This window comes from Protomyctophum parallelum (genome assembly GCF_964188405.1).
Source record: "Protomyctophum parallelum genome assembly, chromosome: 5".
Taxonomy (NCBI): domain Eukaryota; kingdom Metazoa; phylum Chordata; class Actinopteri; order Myctophiformes; family Myctophidae; genus Protomyctophum; species Protomyctophum parallelum.
The window spans coordinates 22,843,334-22,865,678 of NC_139702.1; the positions used below are offsets into that span (position 1 = coordinate 22,843,334).

Below are 22,345 nucleotides of genomic sequence, written 5' to 3' on the forward strand. Positions count from 1 at the left end.
AAAGATTGGGTATTGGGTAAGACTGAAATTATGTATCTTGCAGGATTCTTCACTGCTTTGTCTCAACCATTACTCAATGGCTCTGGTCTCAGCCATCGCGGTGTATATTAGACATTCCGTTTTATTTTATTTGTTATGTTGCCACTACTGTTGGAGCAGCCATAAACTACACAGGTTCATCTCGATGTTCTGGGCATCTTTGTAATGTTAGTGTTAGTAAAAAAGCAGGTAAAGGAGTAAAGTTTGAGGCAAACTAACATCAGTCACTCTGCCGTTCACTGTAGTGGAAGAGGTGCGTCTGGTGAGGGTTTTACTCCCGCAGCTATGTCGAGTCCGCCTACAGGAAATACGTAGGCTGCGACCATGAAACCGGTACGGAATCGGTCTATAGGGCATAGCAGTGGGTGTGGATTTCTGGTTCCACTGAAAAATCCCATAGATTGACAAAATTTGAATGTGAATGTGTCAATAACATGTCAATAACTAAAAATAAAAATAAAATCCCCCTGTCCATGCACACAGCACCTATACAACGTGGAGTCAGAGATCGAGGAAACAGACTATGACTCAGTGGAGGAGACCAGCAGCGGTCTGTCTACCGAGGAGTGGGAGGACGAAAGTGATAGCTGGGAGACGGACAACGGTCTCACCACGGAAGACGACAGTCGTGTCAACAAAAACTTAGACGTCTCCGCTACGGCAACCCCAGCCCCCACACCCACGGATTCAGATTACATCATCCCACCGGAGGAGTGCAGCAAATTGGTTCCCACCACCCCAGGAGAAGAAGGTGAAGGAGCCGCGGTTGGTGGTTGCGTCTGCCCAGAGAACACCCCGGCCCTGGGAGGGCCTTCCGACGGGGCCGAGAAGGCCGGCAAGGAGGGCATGGCACGTGGCATCAGGGAGTTGAAGGAGGCGCTGAAGATCCTGGAGAGTCTAAAGAACATGACGGTGGAACAACTGTGGACCGGCGGTTCACCCACCTCCCCCACCTGCATCGAACCTGCATCATCCGCCGCCAACGTAGCGAGCTCGGCGACGCCCACAGCGCCTGAGAAACCCACCAAGGAGAAGCGCTTCCTGGACGACATGAAGAAGCTCCAGGAGAACCTAAGGAAGACGCTGGACAACGTGGCCATCGTAGAGGAGGACAAGATGGAGGCCGTGGTGGGGAGTCCAGGCAGCAGTGCGGCGGCAGGAGCAGAGGTTTGTGATTTTCTTGAAGAAAATCACAAAGAGTCATCCAATGTGGGTCTGATGCTTAAGGGAAGGAGGACAGCGTTTTGTCCCCTGGGGATTATGTCTGTCCCCTGGGGATTCTGTCTGTCCACTATTGATGTTCTGTCATGTTTAGTTGGAGAGAATCCGGTCTCAATGCATAACGTATATTTCCAAATAGTAGCCTGGGCGTTTAATATGCAAAATCGATTTGGACCCTGGGCGTTTAACAGGAACATGGTGGCTATTTGCAGCAGGCTTTTATTTATTTGGTAGACTGATCTATTTAAGGTAGAGCTACTATTTGGAAATATACGGTAAGTACCGTAATTTCCGGACTATAAGCCGCACCTGAATATAAGCCGCACCAGCCAAATTTAGGGAAAATCCCATATACAAGCCCCACCGGACTATAAGCCGCACCGGACTATAAGCCGCAGCTACGTTAGCTCAGAGCCTGAGATGGCTCTGCGTTGGCTGTAAAAATCCATAGATTAGCCGCACCGTTGTATAAGCCGCAGGGTTCAAATCATGGGTAAAAAGCAGCGGCTTATGGTCCGGAAATTACGGTAATTAGGGATGGGAATGATCAATTAATGCATTTGACTTATTGATAGTTTTGATAAGCTTATTGATCGATTATCCGGTTAGTTGATAAGCGGCGTTTGTTTTTGTTTTTTAATCGGAGAATCTTAATTTCCCTCAATGTCTAACATAAAAATCTACACTTTGCTGATATACAGAGAGAATACAAAAGGCATATTATATTCCTTAATCAAATAGTTATTTGACCATTTATGAAACAGGGCCAGGCAATGGCATCTTTGTATGAGAAATTAAACTAATCGATTAATTCGATTAGTTATTAATTGACTAATTTCTTAATGCCGATTAATCAATTAGCTATTAACATCCCTAGTAAGTATTGTAGTAATACATGATTTTATCCTAAACGTTTGGTAATGCTCTCATACTCTTCTGCTATATACCCATTTCACAGCACTGAGCAGACATAAACAGTAATAATATTTAGTATGACCTTAAGCTGTGATGACTCCTCTGTCTGTAGAAAAAAGGTTGACCGTGGTCGGAACACACGTTTACAGCACTAGCGGCATACATGGCCGTTACTGTGAGCATGCAGAGTTGCGGACATATCACATTATTTACATTATCGTAGAATCTATCACCATGCTGTTTTAGTAGTAGCCTTGCCGAGCCATGGGGCCCATAGGGCAGGAGCCTATCTCCTGTTTCTGTAGCGTGATGCAGCTTGATGTACAAGTAGACCCCCTGGAAGTAAGCATATGCATAAATGACTAATAATACCAGATTTGATATCTTCACTACGCCTTTGTAAAGCTTAGATAGCGAACACTACCAAAAGGCAATTTGTTGACCAATTACAGTATAATGTTCTCACTATCGGTCATGCCAACTCTTTTAGGCAGAGCGAGCTGGGGAGGAGCACCCCCAGCCGGACCCCCAGACACCGGTGGGTGGTCCCGAGTGGCCCAGTGAGTCGACACCAGTACTGTGCCAGGGGAGCGGGGGGAAACCTGGAGTCACTTTCACCAGTGCAAGGGGAGAGGTGTTCTCTGTGCTGGAGTGGTCACCAGGTAAGAAAATCACACTTGTGTGAAGTGAGCGGCGCCCAGGCATGTTGATGTTGCGAAGAATTTACTGCCCTAAAACATTAAAGTCTACAGACTTGGCTGTCAACAAATTGCATCATGACAACCCTAAACAAACATTAAAGTCCATAGACTTAGCTGCAACATGACGCAATTTCTTAAAAGTATTGGAAATTGGAAATGCTCCGGTAAAGTAAAATGACCTCAAAATTGTACGGAGTACAGTACGTACTACGTACCTAAGTAAATGTACTTGGTTATTTTCCATCACTGCTTTTTATTAAAGTCCTTGCATCATGACCTCTTACTGACCACTGCTGTGTACTGCAACTAAATGTGACTGGTCACAACAACACGGGCTGATCTGATCTACACCAGCCTCCTGCAAAGTGAAAGTTATGCTGACGAGAACCACAGAAGTGGTTGGCACATCACAACAATGACATCAATCTGCCATTACTGCTTCAACAGAAATCTCATCGGCGTCTGTTTTCATTCGTTTATTTGTAATTAGAGATTCTGTCTGGCAATTTGTCTCCGTTTAAAGTGACCCTGTGATGGCATCTGTCTCTGAAGGCACATTTCTGTTCTTTTGGAAGCAGTTCCCAATATGTTTCCTCATATCTTATCACATCTGCCTTTATTCCTATTCCATAACTGTATCTCTCAGACTGTCTTCCAGCCTTAAGCCTAATTTACAGTATGCTTCAGCGACTAAAATGTCGTGCCATGTGGCTTCTGAACTGAACCATACCACTAGACATGAACGCATTGCATTGCATGAACCGCTAATAAATGTCAACTTTGACGAGTGTCCTCACAAACTTATTGTCAACTGACACTTATTTTCAGAACTATAGCAAAGCATAAATCAGGCTTGCAGACACACACACACACTCTCCCTCTCTCACACGCACAAACAGTATATGTAAATTACCATATATTTCTATTGCTGTTCCATAAACATGATCTCCTCTTGTATTGTTTTTCCACAGACACACACACTTTTAAGAAGATGGAATTCCAGCCAGCGGAGGCTAAGAAGTTCTTCAGCACAGTGAGGAAAGAGATGGCTCTGTTGGCTACCTCTCTGCCTGACGGCATCATGGTCAAAACCTTTGAAGATCGCATGGTATGATGGCCATCAACAAATGAACACACGAGCAAAAAGTATTTAGCATAAGTTTCCCAAAAGCACATTTCTCTATAATACTAAATACAAAGCCTCTCTCCTCCCATATGTCGCTTCTAGTTCTATTCTTCGATCCTTGAACCTCAATTTAAATAAATCATTCTCCTACAATAACTTAGAACTTCTACGTCTATATATTATGTTTTTGTGATCATACATACGTATTCTGTTGTTGCTGTTTGTTTTTTCTGTTTATTTGTAAAAAGTCAAAATAAAGTACTGATCATAAAAATAAAGAACTTCTACGTCTAACAAGCTCATAAAAATACTAACATTTAATTCCCCGTCTTCTCTTTACAGGATATATTCTCTGCTCTGATCAAAGGTCCAACCCGCACACCATACGAGGACGGCTTGTTCCTGTTTGACATCCAGCTGCCCAACATCTACCCTTCTGTACCGCCTCTCTTCCGCTACCTGTCCCAGTGCAGCGGGCGCCTCAACCCCAACCTCTACGACAACGGCAAGGTCTGCGTCAGTCTCCTGGGCACCTGGATTGGCAAGGTGAGTTTGGTTTTGCCTGTTGCAACTCACTTAAAGCCTCACTCGCATTTTGAGATCAAAGTGCAATTATTTTCTCCTCCTGAAATTGTATTTGGCTAAATGTGACATACCATTATCCACCACTATCCTACAGTATGACAATTAGCCCTTCGCTAAGTCCCTCCCCAATCCGTCCTTGTCCAATAGGCACGTCAGCAGCGAAGAGACGGGTCAAGCTGTCCTTCTCAACTTGAGATGCATGTTAAATGACGGGATTTCTCCATATAAATAATGGATCATTTCAGAAGCAAAAACTTCAAAATGTCTTCTAAATCTATTCAACCAGGCCCGCAGTAGGCTATGCACTGGGCAAAATGTGCATGACATTATTTAAATAAACTAGAAATACGAGGAAATCAACTTTTAACAACCGCCCGACAGGAGTTTTTATGTTGCATGGCAAGACTACGGTCATTAATATTATTGCCATCACCTGGGTGTGTCAGTCGTGTACCTTTCCTGACGTTAAGCTGTGTAAATGTTTAACAACACAGCCAATGCCATGCAAAATAACATTGACACTATGAGGTGGCGAAAGCTTGACCTGCATAACGACAGTTGCTAAACTATTTGGATTGACATTGGACAATCGTTTTTTGGGGTGGGATTTAGCAAAGGGCTAATTGTCCTGGTGATTCAAGCTGTTTCGCTTTGTGTAGACACACACACACACGCCTGTTTTTCTTATTTAGAACAAGGTTGATTATTTTGAGCGTCTGCGAATAAAGACATTAACTTGAGAACAAATGAGTTGTCTACTATATGAATATTTGTGATGCTGCTGAATATTCACCTGCTAGTACTTTTTATTTTTTATTTTATAGTAATTTATAGTTTATTTATCTGATGTATATGAGCCTTTTGCTCACCATTTTCTATCTAGAGAAATCTTGTAGGAAAAAGCTTTCGCACACCTAGAAATCAGGCGTATCTAGCTAGAAAAGATCTGAGGATGCTGTAGGCATTAGTATTCAACACGTTTGCTCTGGAAGCTCCAAAGAGTTACCAGGTATCACTGGTCAGACTGTGTATCTGATAGTTAGGTATCACTGGTCAGACTGTGTATCTGATAGTTAGGTATCACTGGTCAGACTGTGTATCTGATAGTTAGGTATCACTGGTCAGACTGTGTATCTGATAGTTAGGTATCACTGGTCAGACTGTGTATCTGATAGAGTTAGGTATCACTGGTCAGACTGTATCTGATAGAGTTAGGTATCACTGGTCAGACTGTGTATCTGATAGTTAGGTATCACTGGTCAGACTGTGTATCTGATAGTTAGGTATCACTGGTCAGACTGTGTATCTGATAGAGTTAGGTATCACTGGTCAGACTGTATCTGATAGATGTGCAAAACCAAACGGCATTCAAATTAGGCATAAAGTAGTAGATTTACACAAATTAAGAAAAGGCAGTAGAATTATGTTTCCAATCCATATACAGTATAATTTATATAATATAATAAATGCAGAGAAGCCTTTCTGGTTTGCTGGTCCGACATCTTTTTAGTGGTGGCATACAACTTTTACTCCATATATTCATGTGTAGCTGCTTCTATTGCAAGAGTCTCTAAGTAATTCAAATTAAAATGTATCGGTGTCAAATCACAAGTTGTCTCAAAACACTTTACATGTAGTGCAGAGACCCGACAGTCCCACCCTGAGCAAGCAATTTTGTGACTGTGGCAAAGAAAAACTCTACCTTAACTGGAAGAAGTGTCAAACAGACCCAGACTCTAGGGTGGGCGGCCATCTGCCTCTCTAATCTAATGAGCCCCCAGGCTTCTCGCCTGGGGGTGAGAAGCGTGCACTGGCTATATATGGAGTATTGAATTTACAGGATGTGATGAGGTCAGATCAAGATATGGAATGTCAGAACGGGTCAGCTCCATATATGGAGATCTAAGGGTGGCAGCGGGGGCATGGTATTGAACATGCAAGGTTTGTTGAGGGCCCAAGGTATGGTTAGGCCTACAATCTCGGGCCTATTGAGAACACTAGTTTTTGCCGGGCACGGCTAAACAAATAAATTGTGGCTTAGGTGTCAAAAACGCAAGATTTCATAGTTATCTGCGACCTCTGGTCGAAACAAAAAAAGGTTACTGACAAATAATTCATTTTGGCTTTACTGTATAAAAAATAAATGGCATTGCATATCTACCTATTTATATGGTGATGTGATCCACAGGGTACTGAAAGATGGACCAGCAAGTCTAGCCTTCTGCAGGTTCTTATCTCCATACAAGGTGAGTCAAAAAGGTCAAAGATCAAAACTAAACATCAAGTCAACATTTCTTTTCCCATGTTATTTGACCTGGAGGAAATTCTGCTTTGTCGTTTGTTTTGTTTTTTCATCATTATTGTACAAATTAATGTAGATCAACTAAACTTTCGATGGTAGCATGCTTTATAGATTTTGAAGTAATTCTATCATATAATTTTCCCACAGGTCTGATCCTCGTCAACGAGCCCTACTACAACGAGGCGGGCTTCGACAGCGACCGAGGGCTGCAGGAAGGCTATGAGAACAGCCGCTGCTATAACGAGATGGCCCTGATCAAGATGGTCCAGTCCATGACTCAACTCCTGCAGTCCCCCATCGAGGTCTTCAGCCAGGAGATCCAGGAGCACTTCTCCACAAGTGGCTGGCGGCTCGTCCACCGCCTGGACGCCTGGTTGGAGCTTCACGAGGCCTCAGAGAGGGGATCTGCACCCCTGCCCTCTAAGTCTCAGTCCTCCCGGGACAGACCCCCATCGGTGGAATCCCTGGATGAACAGGTGACCCTTGGCTCTGAGTCATCGGTGCAGGCCATAGCTCAAAGCAGCCCTAATAAACCGATTAATCACGATGTGATTGGAAGCTGTATTTTGGAAGAGGAGCTGGAGGACTCGGGTTTGAGCCCTTCCACCACTGCGGTCTCCGGTCAAGAGCTGAGCCAGAACTCTGACTGCGACGGCGCGGCGGCCAATACCTCCTCCGGAGCCGAGACCGGCAGCGTCTCTACCGCCGGCCCGGCGGTACGCGGTGTGGTGGTGTCGGACCCTGTTTCGGCGGGAGCAGGAAGCCAGCAGCCGGCGGTGCGACCAAAGAAGCGGAGAAAGAGTTACCGGAGTTTCCTTCCCGAGCGCAGTGGCTACCCGGACATTGGTTTCCCTCTCTTCCCGCTCTCCAAGGGCTTCATGAAGAGCGTCCAAAGTGTGCTGACACAGTACCGCGCCGCACTGGTCAAGGCCGGCATCCCCGAGCACACAGAGGACAAGTAAGTGCCTCCCCCTCCTCCCACAGCAACGGTTTACCCACTTCACCCTTTGTAACCTTTCTGCTCTTTTCATCTGACTTCCTACTCTTAAACGCATTATCCTCCTCAATCCACTGAGGTCTTGGTACTCTACTCTACTGGGTCCTGCCATCTCTCTATGGTCCATTGCACCGCTCATCAGAGATGTACTGTGTGCCCAGTACTGCCTGAGCCTCTGCTCATTTCTCTGCCCCATATCTATGCTCAGATCCTTTTTACCCTCCCCATATCGTTCCCCTAGTGCTTTTTTAGCTACTACCCAACCTCGGATCCCCCTTTTTACCTGCCTCGGCACAAATCAACACCACGGGGCAGGAGAACAGCATAGCACTTTACATCAGAACAGTGAACAGTGTTTTGCTGTGGATATGTGACCTGGTTACGTGTCTCTCCTTCAATGTTGCTACAGAAGCCAGATGTACTTGTGGGAATAGTGGATTGGATATTTGACACGTATCGAGAGCCGACACATTAGAGGGCATGGATGCGTTAAGCATGTGGACACTTGCCCCTGGAAGTGGAACTGGAGTCTTGTTTGGAAGTTGTGTTTTGACTTTGGAGTGTAGAGAAAAACATGGAACACAACAGACCATTTAGACTAAACGGTGCCATTGACTCCCCAATCCCGTATCTTGCCTCCAGCGGTCGACCACAAGATGGGTGTTGATGGCAACACATATCTGTCTGCTTTGTCAATCAGACCGCAAAAAAGAAATCCAACGCTGACTTTGTTATGACATTGCGTGGTATGCACACAGATGCACACGTAGACATGCACACGCAAACGGGCATCCTACACACAGTTCTGATGGCTGTATCGCCCTGCACTACAGTATACTAATGGACAATCTGGTCTGGCAGAGGCCATAGAAACTGTAGGTCGGGAAGATTATTTGTTTTCCTCTTTCCTTTTTTCAAGTAGATGTTACTAGTTGTACGATTTCCACTCTTTTCTCTCTCACTCTATTTCTCTCTCCCTTTCTCTTTTTAAACACGCACGCACGCACACACATGCGCACACCACATACCCATACAAATATCTGAATGTTTAAAACTGCCTCCCATGACTGCTACATTAATTTGTGGTCCACACCCCGTAACCCTAACCCATATGCACCCCCCCCCCCCATCCACTTGCACGCACTGAACCACGCAGCGATCATTGAGTGACAAAGTTTACATAATCATCACCTCTGGAGGTCAGGGTGGGTCGTGATGAAGCTCTTAATCAAACAAGCCTAGAACAGGAGGAGAGTGCTCCACTGTCGGCCCCTCTCCTCGTGTCCACAGTACTCCTTGTAGACCCGTTTAGAACCTCTCCCTCTGCTTTATAGCTCCAAGATGATGTCCCGCTACGTAGGGTGCCGGCAGAACGGCGACCAGTGGCCATTAATTGTTGATTCTTAAAAAAAAAAAGAATCAACGGTATTGGCCACCGTTCGCCGGAGTCGCATTCTGCCGACACCCTACACAGTGAAACCTCATCTTGGAGCTCTGCAGCGGAGGTCCGATTGGAGCTATGGCTCCATGCTGCTTAAGGTCGGCTCTAGAAACTTATACAAGGCTGCACTGCTTCTGTAGGCTAACATTTCCTCTTGACTCAATTAAGATCACGATACGCGATGCGGGCAAATTCACGTTTGTGCAAGTTTAGGATAGGATGGCCACTAGGTTTCACCATTGATCCTCCAGAGCTGTCCCCCTATCCTCCACTAGGTTGTCCCCCATTCTTGAGTTCAGCCATCGTTAACGGAAGTGGACCCACATCACTGCAAATGACACAATTTCAAAAACAAAAACAAACTAAAAAAATAACAGATACAGCATCCATTCCGTCATCTCATCTCGACATGTTGCCTTACTTGAATTGTTCTTGTTAACTGATCTCAGACCATCATATATAAAGAGCTGCTTGCGCCATGCTTTAGACATTTCTTACACATACACACATACAGTACACACACGCTCGGCTATACTACAACCTATTCCAGTGTTTTCTCCAAGCAGAGTTCTTTTTTTTTTAGTACAGAACTTTGATCTGTTTTTACTTCCCATGACGATTCTTGAGTCTGTCTGTAAAGAGACTCTGATAACGTAACTGAACCCAGATCTGTATTGAAGATAAACCTCTGTCCCACACCCCTCCAAGATAACTGAACCCAGATCTGTATTGAAGATAAACCTCTGTCCCACACCCCTCCAAGATAACTGGAGAAGTCTTACAGTACACTTAAGTCATATTGTATTCCCTTCCATGCACGTGCAGTTAATTAAATGACTATAGAAGTTTGATGCTGAAGTTGTTTTGATGTGTTTGCCCTGACTGAAGCACACTAATAACTGTCTAGCTCCCCCGAATGGGAACTGTTAAAGCCACAGAATAAGTTTAGTTACCCATTTTGAACCCAAATTCCCTTGTTGGGACACCAGTGTGAATTTGTTTTCGAATTCATTTTCCAGCTATAACAAAATTTGCCTTTGCAGAAACGCCTCAAGTTAAAAGATGTTACACAGTACTCATGTTCAGAATATTCCTAGCCTATAACCTTTTATTACTTACGCCATAGTGTTTTTGGTTGCATTTTCTCGTGAAAGGCTACTTTTTCCAAGTTGGCGAGCTGTTCTCTGCTTGCGTGTTGTGCGATGTTTCTGTCCTGCAAAGTACTGTGAATCAACTTGCTGCGACCTAATTTGAAACTTATGGATTTGATAGTGCTTCCTGGGTAATTATAATAATATGTTGACATCCATAAGTAACAGCCTAGCCAGAACATAATACTGCTGTTTTGCCACTTATTGTGATTATAATATGAAATACAGGTCAGTCAGACCCCTTGTGCTTGCTTTACCTGTGAAATAAAAGGAGAGTTGTCTCTCTAGCATTTTACTTGAACAAAGATCCTTAAGAGTGTTTTGAATGAGAGTACATTGTGCCATTGTGAGGGAGTGAGAGCCAAAACTAAAGTTGTGATGTGACGAAAGAGAACATATTAATGAGGGTGCATTGCTTTTGTCTGTTACATTGTTCCGCTCACCCTCCCAACTATGTCTATTTTTTAAACTTCCATTGCAATACCATTCATTGCAGTCAGTCTTCCATGACTGCCCCTCTTCCTGATTTTTTTTTGTTGTGTGCTTGTCATGGGCTGCTCTAACTACTGCATGTAGCCTTATTTTGTTGCGTCTTCGTCACTTCCTGATGTTTGTCACTCACCCAGTGCTCAATCCATGAAGGAGGAGTGTATTTTCTCTTGAGCCCAAATTTTTACAGTATGAATGTGCTGCTTGACGGTTTTATTTTCAGCAAGAGACACAGCCGTAGTATAATTTAGCCATTACAGTCAGGGGCCTAAAACATGGTCACTGCTTGGTCTAATAGATTAGAGTTGGTGACCACCGCAACATGATTGCCATGTGCCACACATAAATCTTTAACCCTTTTTCTTAACGAAGACGGAAAATGTAAACCTGATTAGCTCTCGGAAACAACATGCAGAGGGAGATCAAGCACATGAAGCTATGTACAATTTTCTGTGTATATTATTCAGATCTAACCATTATTGTTATTGCAAGAATTATTTTATAGCCAAAGCATGTAACATGTTGCTTTAAGCCTCCTGAATGGGCTAAACACAAGACTTGACTGTATGATGTCTACATTTCCACAGTGGCCTGTTATTGATATATTAAGAAAAGTAACTGATGAAGTTGATTTGTAGCCTGATTCCCTCTGTACAGAAGTCATGACTATATAAATATATAAATACATATATATTTAACTGAAACCTGAGTATAAGTAGTCATGTGAATGCTTGGGGCATAAATGTATAAAAATGAGTGTAATATTGTACCCTTTCTTTCTTTTCCTTTTCTTTTTTTACAGTTTACTTTTGTTGCATTCAGACTGTATAAATTGATGCATTAAACTTTGCAAGCAGTATAATACCACTGTGGCTTTTATTTGTCCATTTAGATTATTGTTATGAGCTGTGTAGATAACTACACGTTGTTATGAGCTGTGTAGATAACTACACGTTATGAGCTGTGTAGATAACTACACGTTGCAGACAATACAGTAGATGGATGCCTCCACATTACTAATGTCACAAATAAGTGAAGTAAAAGAGGAGATACATTGTGGTATTTGAAATACCACAATGTATTAGCACTGGGTAAATGTATTAATATTCAGAATCAGAACGTTGTCACATCACATGTGTAAAACTGGGTGGAATTTGTTTTGTTGAAGTACCGTTTTACTTAAGTAAAAGTAGAAATGCCACAATGTATGTAGTAAGTTAAATTTGGAGATACTCAAAATTGCACTTAAGTACAGTTACTTTCCACCACTGCAAATATCCAAGCACTGAGTTGAGTCTGGTGTCATTGTATTCACATTGTGGAAGTCAAAGAACCACAACTGAAAGCGGACACTCGCACAATACGTTTTCTGAAAAACATATGTTTCTGCATCAGCAGTGCTCAAACTCTTTCCATGTCAATGACCCCCAAAATGAAATGTATGCTCCCCCGCCCCTACTTCCAATATTTCGTTCCATGGACAGGATTATTAATTTGACATTTTCTCATGTTGTCTGTGTTGAGCAAGTAAATTGGCGATGGGCTCACTATACAGTATAAATAATGTACCATTAGTTTGACCGAAAGAAGACGAAGACTGTCACATTATCCATTTTCATTTTATTGGTCAATAGAAATCACTCCAGTAGATTGCTTAATTTGATTACTTTTTCCCCCATCATAAATTCTTTATTTGTAAAGTGGAAAAAAAATAGAAATCTATATAATTTTCAAGTACAGAAATCAGTCTTTCAGTCAAGATAACCCCACACACCCACACAAACATTTAGACACGTGAGATAATATTTCAGAAGCAGCAGTAAGACAAATCAATATCAAGTATATCTTTGGGGTCTGAGTGTGTGACTGGAATTGACATTCTTGTAATGTACCTTCACGTACTAACAGCACGGTTTATAGCGTAAATTACACTCTGTAGTACAATGTTTCCAAGCTAACTGCATCTCATTAGCAAGCGACACTGTTGTGCCAAAGGAGTAGACCTATACATTGGAGCATAAATTGAGCATAAGTCTTAGTCATCTAAAATGTTAGGCTGAATAAAAACTGGGACACTCTTGCTTGTCCTTATTCTATTTTCAATCTCAGAGGCTTCTAGGTGGAAATTTGATTCAGGCCTTAAGTGGTCGATGTCCTTCACCAAGTAGACGGAGTTCTACCCAACCTTTGGTTAACACTTTAATGACAATGTGGTGAAGTGACACTTTTTCCCCGAAGCATAAGTTAGGCCTTTGGTTGTAAAGAGGGGAAGAAAATAATATAGGGAATAGCTGTGGTGGCCATCATGCCGAACCACAATGTACATCGATATAGATATTCCACTGTTACTTTCTTAGCTTACGCATGTTTCATGATAAATGCTTTTATGTGTATTCCCATGCTTTTTTGTTCTTGCTTAATGTAAGTCGCTCTGGATTAAGAGCGTCTGCTAAATGCCTAAATTGTAAATTGATGGGAAACATGAATGGGGTCTGGAACGACGGGAACAGAAAATGACCACCACTGCGATGCCCCATTGAATCTCCATTAAGAATAGTATTTCTCATTGTGCCAATTTAATTATATTGAATCAAAGCAGCATTATGAAATGAAACAACCCACTTCTACTCTCAAAGGCATCAACAAGTTAACATATTTTCAAATTCAGCCAAAGAGCTGCCTTTCTAGCCTGAATTTTCATTTTGTTTCACTCCATATTTTTAATGGCCGTGGCTAACGATTCAGTGGCCGGAGCCAGGCTACTTTCTTTCAGGCCGTCATGGAAAGTGAATATATCTATTCCTATTCTAAACACTGGGAGGCAGCACAATCAAGGCACAGCAAATGGTATAGAGGAACACTACATACATCACCAACCAACAACAAGCAAAATAGAAGCAGTATACAGTTCATGGCCATGGGATCAGTCCCAGTGAAATCCTGTGCTTGATTTCAAAAGTATAATCCATCTGAATTATGTTTCAAACGATTTTCAGTCAAAATGTTATCCCACATCTGATGGAAACTGAAATGCCTTAATGTCAGTATCATTGCAGAATGTGCCAAATAAGTATTCAGTTAAAACAATGCTTGTTATACGTATCCATCGGTCAGCCAATTAGAAAATTACACCTAAAATGAATTTCCTAAATTGTATTGGCAAGAAATCAACATATTAATAGTTTTCTTTTATATTAAATATGTCATTAACGTACATGGTGCATACACACAAATGGCCTACACACTACACGTCATTCTTTCTTCATAAACACCCAGCATCAACTATCAGTGAAGGATTCGTTCATACTGTATTTCATATATTACACACACAGCTGTTTTCACAGGACTGCGGGGTTAATGAAATGGTGCAACCAAACAATCACCCACGGTCCGAGGTGAAGAAAGGAGGGCACCTGGTTAAGGAACACAATGTCACCCACCTCATGTAACATTTAACAAGTCAATACCCCAACCTAGAATCTATGCTACTCGTCATCCCTTCCTTCTCTCCACTCTCCCATCCCTATTGTCACTAAGATCTTTCTACTTCTCTAGCCTCCACCTGTGTCTACCTACCCCCCCCCCCCCCCCCCCCATAACGTGCTCAATAGCAGACCTACAAGCTCATAGTGGCGCGCTATGAGCTTTTTCAGAAAACTGTCAGGATGTAGAAGACATTTTTAGAATCTGATCTCAGGTCAAAATGGGTTAAGGCAGAATAATCATCCTTCAAAAGCGTTCACTTGGGCCTGGTCATGTCTGGAAGTACAGTACAACGGAACAGAAGAGCAGAGTGGTTCGTCAGTTGGATGAGACAAATAACGTCAGGATTCGAACAGGAAATGAGAATGTTTTGTGCAAGTGAACGCGAGCCTACGGAGTCCAAGAGGCAGACTGATGACTAGCCCTCACTGTGCCAGACTCTTTGTCTGGGTGACTTCATGACACAGTGAGGGCTAGTCATCACTGTGTCTGTGTGACTTCATGCTCACGGTGGTAAGAACACCCAGGTGATGATCGTCAATACATCTCCCATGGGGAATGGCTGTGTAGTGTGTGTGTATAGAAAGAGAGAGAGAGACAAAGAAAAAGAGAGAGGTGACTGTTTGTATAAACAGTATGAAAGAGCAGCTGAGTCTCGCAGTGCTCTCCAGCGCATTGCAGCACTTGCAGAGGAAGACAAATGGATGAAAGGGGGGGCGGGGGGGGTGTCGAAGGAGTAAGGGTATGGGGCTGTATGGAGGAGGGTTGGGAGGGATATGGCTTATCGAGGCACCATGAGACATCAATCATCCAACCTGAACAGCACAAGCAGCTTTTCTTTTGGAGGACAAAGCAGACCGGGCCACGCTGATGTATGGAACCACTGTTAAATCATATTTGTTTTGGTTGGTTTTACACATTAGCGACATTACTGCTGCTGCTCCACCCCCGACTCCCCAGAGGAGATGCTTGGAAAGGCCTATCCTGCATCATCAATCCAGATAGAGTATGGGTGGATAGTAGGAGGCTGTTCCAAACTAAAGCACTTAGTTAAGTCATTAATTTACCTGTGCCTGATAAATAAAAGTTAAGTAAATTGTTCACTTATGCCCGATAAGTAAAAAATAAAAAACATTTTCGATCTATAAATTTGTTTGATGAAGTAATATTGTCATCCAAGCCTTATTGTTGAAGACCACCTGCATTCACTCCATTGCATAACAAGGTGCATCAGTCCATTAGGCCTACTCTACGGTTGAGCTTTTGAACTACAGTATTGACACATGGCTGTAAGCCACACTTGGGGCTTGATTTCACAATGAACACTCACAAAGCTTATTAGGTTCTGTTCTGTTCTGTTCAAACGAGGGCAAAGAGAATGTCATAATGTCGCTGCTAGCTCCTGGCTATTGTCTTGCACACACGTGTATTGTGCTTGCGTGACACTGTAGTGCAGAGTCATCATCAAGGCATGAATCTGAAAATGGTCGCTATTGCATAACAGCACCCATTGTACTGTATTTCAATATTCGTAAACAATAGCTACTTGCAGCAATTTTGGGATAGTGGAGATGACAATGTCGCTCCATTCATTATTGACTTATGTTTAAAGGAGAACTGTGGACATCAAACCAGTTCATAGGTTAGACTTTACTGCAGTTGCATATGGTTAGGGATACATGAGGATATGGAATGAATGTCAATGCAATATCCCCAACCATTTGCAAAACCAACATGTGTGCCAGTGTAAAACGAGCCCAAAGTAAACAGAGTGGCAATTCTCACCGTGTTGTAGCATGAACAACTAAAACAATATACAGGTATACGTCCATTGCTGGAAATGTAAGCTTCTTAATTTGGAATTTACATTTTAATACCTTTACAAAGGAGTATATTATCATATCTGATAAACGTGTGCCTCATCATAAGAGAAGAGCAGAGATGGAACCACAAATAAACTAGGTCTTGAATAATCTCGTTGAACCCTTAGTGGTAATTTAATTTCCATTAAGGGTCATCCAGTGATCAATCTCGCTATGCCCCTGTGAACCTGGGCCTGCACTGGCCCGTATTCCACCACCTCTCCATCCACCGTTATAACCCCTTTGGTTGAGTGCGGCTCCAGCCGTAGCGCCCGCACTCTGACATGAGTCAGATGCTGGCAGTTATTTGTCAAATGGTTGCCCTTCTCCATGGCCAGGAACAGTCTCAGCAGCGCCGTGCGAGATATTCCCGCTCTGACATAGAAGAGGTGGATGACACCTTGGTCCGCCGTGGCACCAGGCGCCGCCATCAGGTCCTCTGCCAGGTGGGACTGGGACATGGCCAGCATGAGGACAAAGTTCTCCTCCTGCACCACCACCCAGTCGCTGGGCACTGGCTGGTCCAGCGGCGACAGCAGGGAGTCGGGAGGACCGCTGAGGGCCTTGTTGGTGTTGCGAGACGGCGTGCCATCTGTCCTCCTCACTTTGAGGGAGTTGTTGGAGTTGCATGAGTTGTGGAACGTGTGGAGGGGAGAGTCCTGGGAGGGCTGGCAACCGAGGGAGGCCGGGCAGAAAGACGAAGGCTTATTTGGTATTGTGTGCTTGCCCAAAAGTCCCCCTTCCTCGTCCTCCTCCTTGTGGGCAGCAGGTAGGTATGCCAGCCTGCCCTGGTAGACGCGGAGCGAGGCCAACCTCACCAGGGTGCCGACGGTGAAGCGGGCGGATCCGACGTGCCGGTACTTCTCGCTCTCCACGTCCACGTCTGCCACAAAGCCCCAGGCCAGCGACAGGAAGGAGAAGACGCGTGGACTGGAAGACAGGTGGACGGACGCCAGGTCCATGGGGGTCACCAGGCCCTTGCAGAGGAGGAAGCCGCAGCTCACCAACAGCCCCTCACCGAACACCTGCACAGCTCTGGAGAACCGGGGGAGGGAAGGGAGAGCATTAGTGGGACGAGAAGAGTCCGAAAACACCATAGAGTGGGATAGAGGGCGGACCCATGCAGGGGAGTGCATGGGGAGGGGAGCCCCGGGCGAAGAAGTAAACATCACCACTGAAATGCAGCTACTAATGTCCGTGAGGGAAGAGTAGACATCTGAGAAGGTATTACCATCATCATTGGCTGGAGTGCGTGCGTGCGTGCGTGCGTGCGTGCGTGCGTGCGTGCGTGGCAATTACTGGGAGTAGTATTGTCAGATATGGGATCTGGGAATTGAGCCGACATTGAGGAATGGGGGTGACCAACTAACGTTGACCAGTAAAGGGTCTCAAATTAACTGGGAGGTGATAGCAGGGAATCATGAGGGACAGATCAGCTCATGGGCCAACAGACAACAAAGACAGCATCAGCTGTAAGACTGGGAGGCAGGGGTAAAAGGTCACACACACACACACACACACACACACACACACACACACACACACACACACACACACACACACACACACACACACACTCTTAAAGCTGGGTGCCTCAATGGAATTGAATGCCTCTCATGGCTAGAATCCCATCCATATTCATCAGCCTGATCATATTCACTGGTCTAGCTGTTCAAATAATACAATCTAAACACATCTTCTCATGTTTCTTTCTGATCGGTGTGTGAAAGTGAAGCAGGGCGTTGCTGAAAAAGAGCTCTCGTGCTCAGTATCTACTGTACACCGGGTATAAAATGAAAGATAATCAAAAACTATTTTGTGGTAAAACACATAATCGTCATAAATTACATTAATAATTCCACAAATTGAATCATTGATGACATAAAGGGTCATTAGATTTATTGCGACCGAATTTACTATGAAATCCTGCGTCTCACAGTGCTCGCCCGGCAGTCTGTGTGCACGAGACCTCGCCCTTTAGTTCGAGGTCGCTTTTCACCCTCAGAGCGTCTTACTGGTACTGTATATTAAAATGCAATTGAATGTAACATCCTACCTGGTCCATTTGTCCAAGAAAGAAATAATGGTTGGTCAAAATAATTCTACTCAGTCAAATATAACGGCACCATGGTTTTGTAATGGCCAGTGCTAATCTCTGATGAAGATAGCTTTACCCATCTTCAATACTTGAGTGTTGTCCATGTACTGCATCAGGATAGTGATCATCATTATAGCAGCGACTATAAATCACCAGAAGAGGGAGACTCTCAGGGGAGGCATATCTCCAACCTGTCCAGCTCACATAGCCTGTGACATCTAAAATCAGCTCATACTGTACTAGCGACCACTGGACCCATCATTCAAATTGCATAATACTAAGGACACGTTCCATGCAGCCGTGACCAGGAACTCACTCACTCTTTACATTCTGCAGTGTATAACAACACCACCAGACACACTTCTTCTAGCTGCCACTCATTGGATTCACATGCAGCTCTCACAGCCCCGCTGAACCCCTACATTCAGCTGAGGTATGATAATAACAGATACATTGTAGCTGCACCAACCACTGCGTGTAGATACTGTAGATATTCTGGATACTGCTGGCTGCTCCGTGGGAGGGAGAGACACATAGGGGGTGAAATAGGTAGAGACACAGACAGAGGGGGAGAAAGACAAAGATGGGGTGAGAGGAGAGACAGAATGAGAGAGAGAGAGAGGAGTGGAGGGGAGAGAGAGAGAGGGGGGGGGGGGGGGGCAGAACAATGTAGAGTCTGGTCTCTTCTTGTCATTGTTGCTGTTAGAGTCGAACATTAGACAATGTGTGGCTGATGGGTCATTTCTGTTCCAGCATTGAATGATGTTCTGTGGAAACCACCAGCAGTGGGGGGGTGAATTCTTTAATAATAATAATAAATCACACCCAGTGTGAAGTGAGCAGTGCCTTTGAGTTAATTTCAATAAGGTCTGTAGTTCATTAAGGTTTGAAGTTGGTCGGTCCCATATGCACATGCCACATGGCCATATATGGCCAATTCCCGTGCTGAGATAGACAAACACACACAGTCAAATGTTGGAGCAGCTAGCACTGCTCAAAATCATGCATCTATATAGTCTCTGTTGGGCAGGAACCTCTGCTCTCCATATTTTACACTTAGTGTTTTGTTGCAGATTAATGCCCTAATTGATCAGTAGTACAGCGGTACAGCGTCACAGAAAAGCATCAAAAGTAGCATAATTATCTGCTATGCAAATGTGAAATTATTCATGTAAGTTCGATAATATTTTAATGGCCACAAAAAAAGCCATTCATGGTAAAAATCTATGAACGATCTACATCTAAATCTGAGAATAGACAATGACATGTATGGATGGATGCCTGTATGGTCCTTTAAAGGTCCAATGTCAACTCAATGTCATTGTAACTAAGATTTCCGAGCGAATCTTTCTTTTTTTGAATGAGACTTTCACCCAGTATGAAGCTAAATGTGACACCAAAATAGTAGCATAAGTTGCTAGGCTACTACTGCCACCAAGCCCGGCGAGCCCGCATAGAAGTCGGTGAGGAAAGCTTATTGCCACTATCGGCAATCAACGGCTATCAAACAGTGCTATCATGATGATGTCATCATCATGATAGCATTGTTTGATAGCCGTTCTTAACTCCCGAGGGGCGTGTCATTGGGCCTTTAAACTTAAAGGTTAAGTGCAAGGGCAAATGTATATGTTTGACAGGTATGGCAATGTCAGGGCTGCACCCATAGACAGATACAACAACACAGCTGCTACACAAAATTCACTGTGTGAGTGGTATTTAGTACATAGCAAATCAGCAGTCATAATATAAATAACAGAAACCACAGTATTGTACTGTATGACAGCCAACAAATTGTATATTAATTATACCAGAGAAGGCACTCCTCCCGTGATTTGGAGTATGACAGTTTTGTGGCTACGTATATTTTTATTTGCATCAGAATAGGTATTGCTGAACTACACATACCCTAGGCTAGGCAGGGTATGGTGGTACTTTGTATACAACAGCAGCCTAACATAGTGTGTATTGTCTGAAATGTATTCTTCAAAGTAAGTGTACATAACAACACGTAATGAGAATAAATACATGACCTTTTCTGTACCGTAATGGTTTATTTAAATTAAGTTTTCACAAAAGCCTCAAGCATTTCCCTGAAGCATGCAGGTTATTACTTGCACAAGCAGAGCGTGCAAGTAATAGTTTCGCCCGGCTCTAATGCACCGTCCCAGCCAACCCGCCACTTTTGATGCGTATGCACCGTCCCAGCAAATTGTGCCTGATTTGCTGGGACCAGATTACATGGTGTGTATATGTATAACTAGCTCTCAATGATGACGTAAGAAATATGTGGATTAAAGGACCCAATGCCAGAGTGTAATTGGTTTTCGATGGTGACGTAATGACGATATGTTTTAGTGTTGGGAGGATTAAAGGTAATGCTCCTGTGTATACATGTATGTAATCTGGCACCACTGCCGTATCAGGCACAATTTGCTGGGACGGTGCATACGCATCAAAAATGGCGGGTTGGCTGGGACGTGCGTACGGCGCAAAGTAACCACAGTATACCGCTAATCAACTTACAAATGACATATATATAGAGCTATACATATATACATAGTATATATGTATAGCTCCCAATGATGACGTAAGAAATATGTGGATTAAAGGACCCAATGCCAGAGTGTAATTGGTTTTCGATGGTGACGTAATGACGATATGTTTTAGTCTTGGGAGGCACTGATTGACATATACGTCACCATCCAAAGTCGTCACTTACGTATTCATTACAACATTATGTTTCTGAAGTGTATAAAAACAATTACCATTGTTTCATTCTGGCACCACTGCCGTATCAGGCACATGTAGTCATTACTGAGATTCGACAGTTTGTAGCGGTCGGAAGTACTTGCGCGCTCTGCTTGCGCACTACTAGTGTGCAACAAGCAAGTATGCACGCGACAGAGTGCAGTTCTAGTTTTGCTTCTAGTATGCCAATCTATTTGGCTCATTCACCTACGCGGTAATAGGTGATCACAGTTTTAACTTAATCTTAATTAATGGCGTACTCCATGTGTGCGTGTGTGCAATGTGTGTAACCCACCCAGAGTAGTGATGTATGGAGGCAGCCAAGGCATTGCCTGAGCCCCCAGGCAGGATGCCCAGTGGAGTGCGAATGGCTTCTTCCCAGTCTGCTCTCTCCAGTAGGCCATTTATTACCTGCCAGACACAGACGAGACAGCTTGAATCAAGAAGATTCTAATGGAGAAGGACCAGAATGTGCTGGGGCTGTCCTTAGTCATTACCTGCACTGCAGCCTGTCAGTCAATCTGATCTAATAACCCCATGTTGGTACAGAACATCACAAGCCAGTCTATATTACACTAGACCAGGTACCTATACTCTATATGTACAGTATATTTCTATGTCTCTGTATGTCATCACTGTTGGGCAGAAACGTACTTGTTCCATATTTTTACATTCTGTTCTCATATTTATATCAAATAAATGTTTTAGCAATGGAATAATCGGTTTAGAGATGTATCATGCAAATAAAGTAAATATTTTACGTGTGTGCGCGTGCGTTTACCTCAAACAGTAGTCCATCTCCGGACATAATGACCAGAGCGTCCCACTGTGACAGGTCTGCCTCCCTGGCCAGCTCTCTGGCATGATTTTGCCGCTCTGTAAAACAACAGATTCCACCTTTAGAGGCACCGTCACTGTGTGTGTGTGTGTGTGTGTGTGTGTGTGTGTGTGTGTGTGTGTGTGTGTGTGTGTGTGTGTGTGTGTGTGTGTGTGTGTGTGTGCTTTTACAGTATAGTCAAGTCAAGTGTATCATACACTTGACTTAACTATACTATAAAAGCACATTTGTTTACTAGGGGAAATACATTGTTCCGTTTTCATACACTTTGTATGAAAACGGAACAATACATTTCCCCTAGTAAACAAATATCAGTGTAAATAAGGAAACAAGTTAATGAATGAGAATC

At 43.7% G+C, this 22,345-nt stretch overlaps 2 protein-coding genes across 5 annotated transcripts in view; one reads left to right on the forward strand and one right to left on the reverse strand.

Annotated features, from left to right (window-relative positions):
* Window positions 1-11,831, forward strand: part of ube2o (ubiquitin-conjugating enzyme E2O) — a 38,462-nt gene extending 26,631 nt beyond the window's left edge. The window contains exons 16-22 of one of the 4 annotated variants that reach the window (XM_083765752.1): window positions 523-1,248; window positions 2,666-2,837; window positions 3,848-3,984; window positions 4,345-4,548; window positions 6,776-6,833; window positions 7,037-7,847; window positions 11,770-11,831. In XM_083765752.1, the coding sequence (XP_083621878.1) occupies window positions 523-1,248; window positions 2,666-2,837; window positions 3,848-3,984; window positions 4,345-4,548; window positions 6,776-6,833; window positions 7,037-7,847; window positions 11,770-11,803 (2,142 nt within the window). In that variant the 3' untranslated portion in view covers window positions 11,804-11,831. Of the gene's footprint in view, window positions 1-522; window positions 1,249-2,665; window positions 2,838-3,847; window positions 3,985-4,344; window positions 4,549-6,775; window positions 6,834-7,036 lie in introns of all 4 variants that reach the window. The other 3 variants (XM_083765751.1, XM_083765754.1, XM_083765753.1) reach the window with 3 other exon arrangements.
* Window positions 11,832-15,180: 3,349 nt separating this feature from the next.
* Window positions 15,181-22,345, reverse strand: part of LOC310859301 (sphingosine kinase 1-like) — a 29,599-nt gene continuing 22,434 nt past the window's right edge. The window contains exons 3-5 of the mRNA XM_083765743.1: window positions 21,940-22,034; window positions 21,454-21,569; window positions 15,181-17,347 (exon numbers count right to left, since the gene is read on the reverse strand). Coding sequence (XP_083621869.1) covers window positions 16,465-17,347; window positions 21,454-21,569; window positions 21,940-22,034 — 1,094 coding nt within the window. The 3' untranslated portion in view covers window positions 15,181-16,464. The remainder of the gene's footprint in view (window positions 17,348-21,453; window positions 21,570-21,939; window positions 22,035-22,345) is intronic.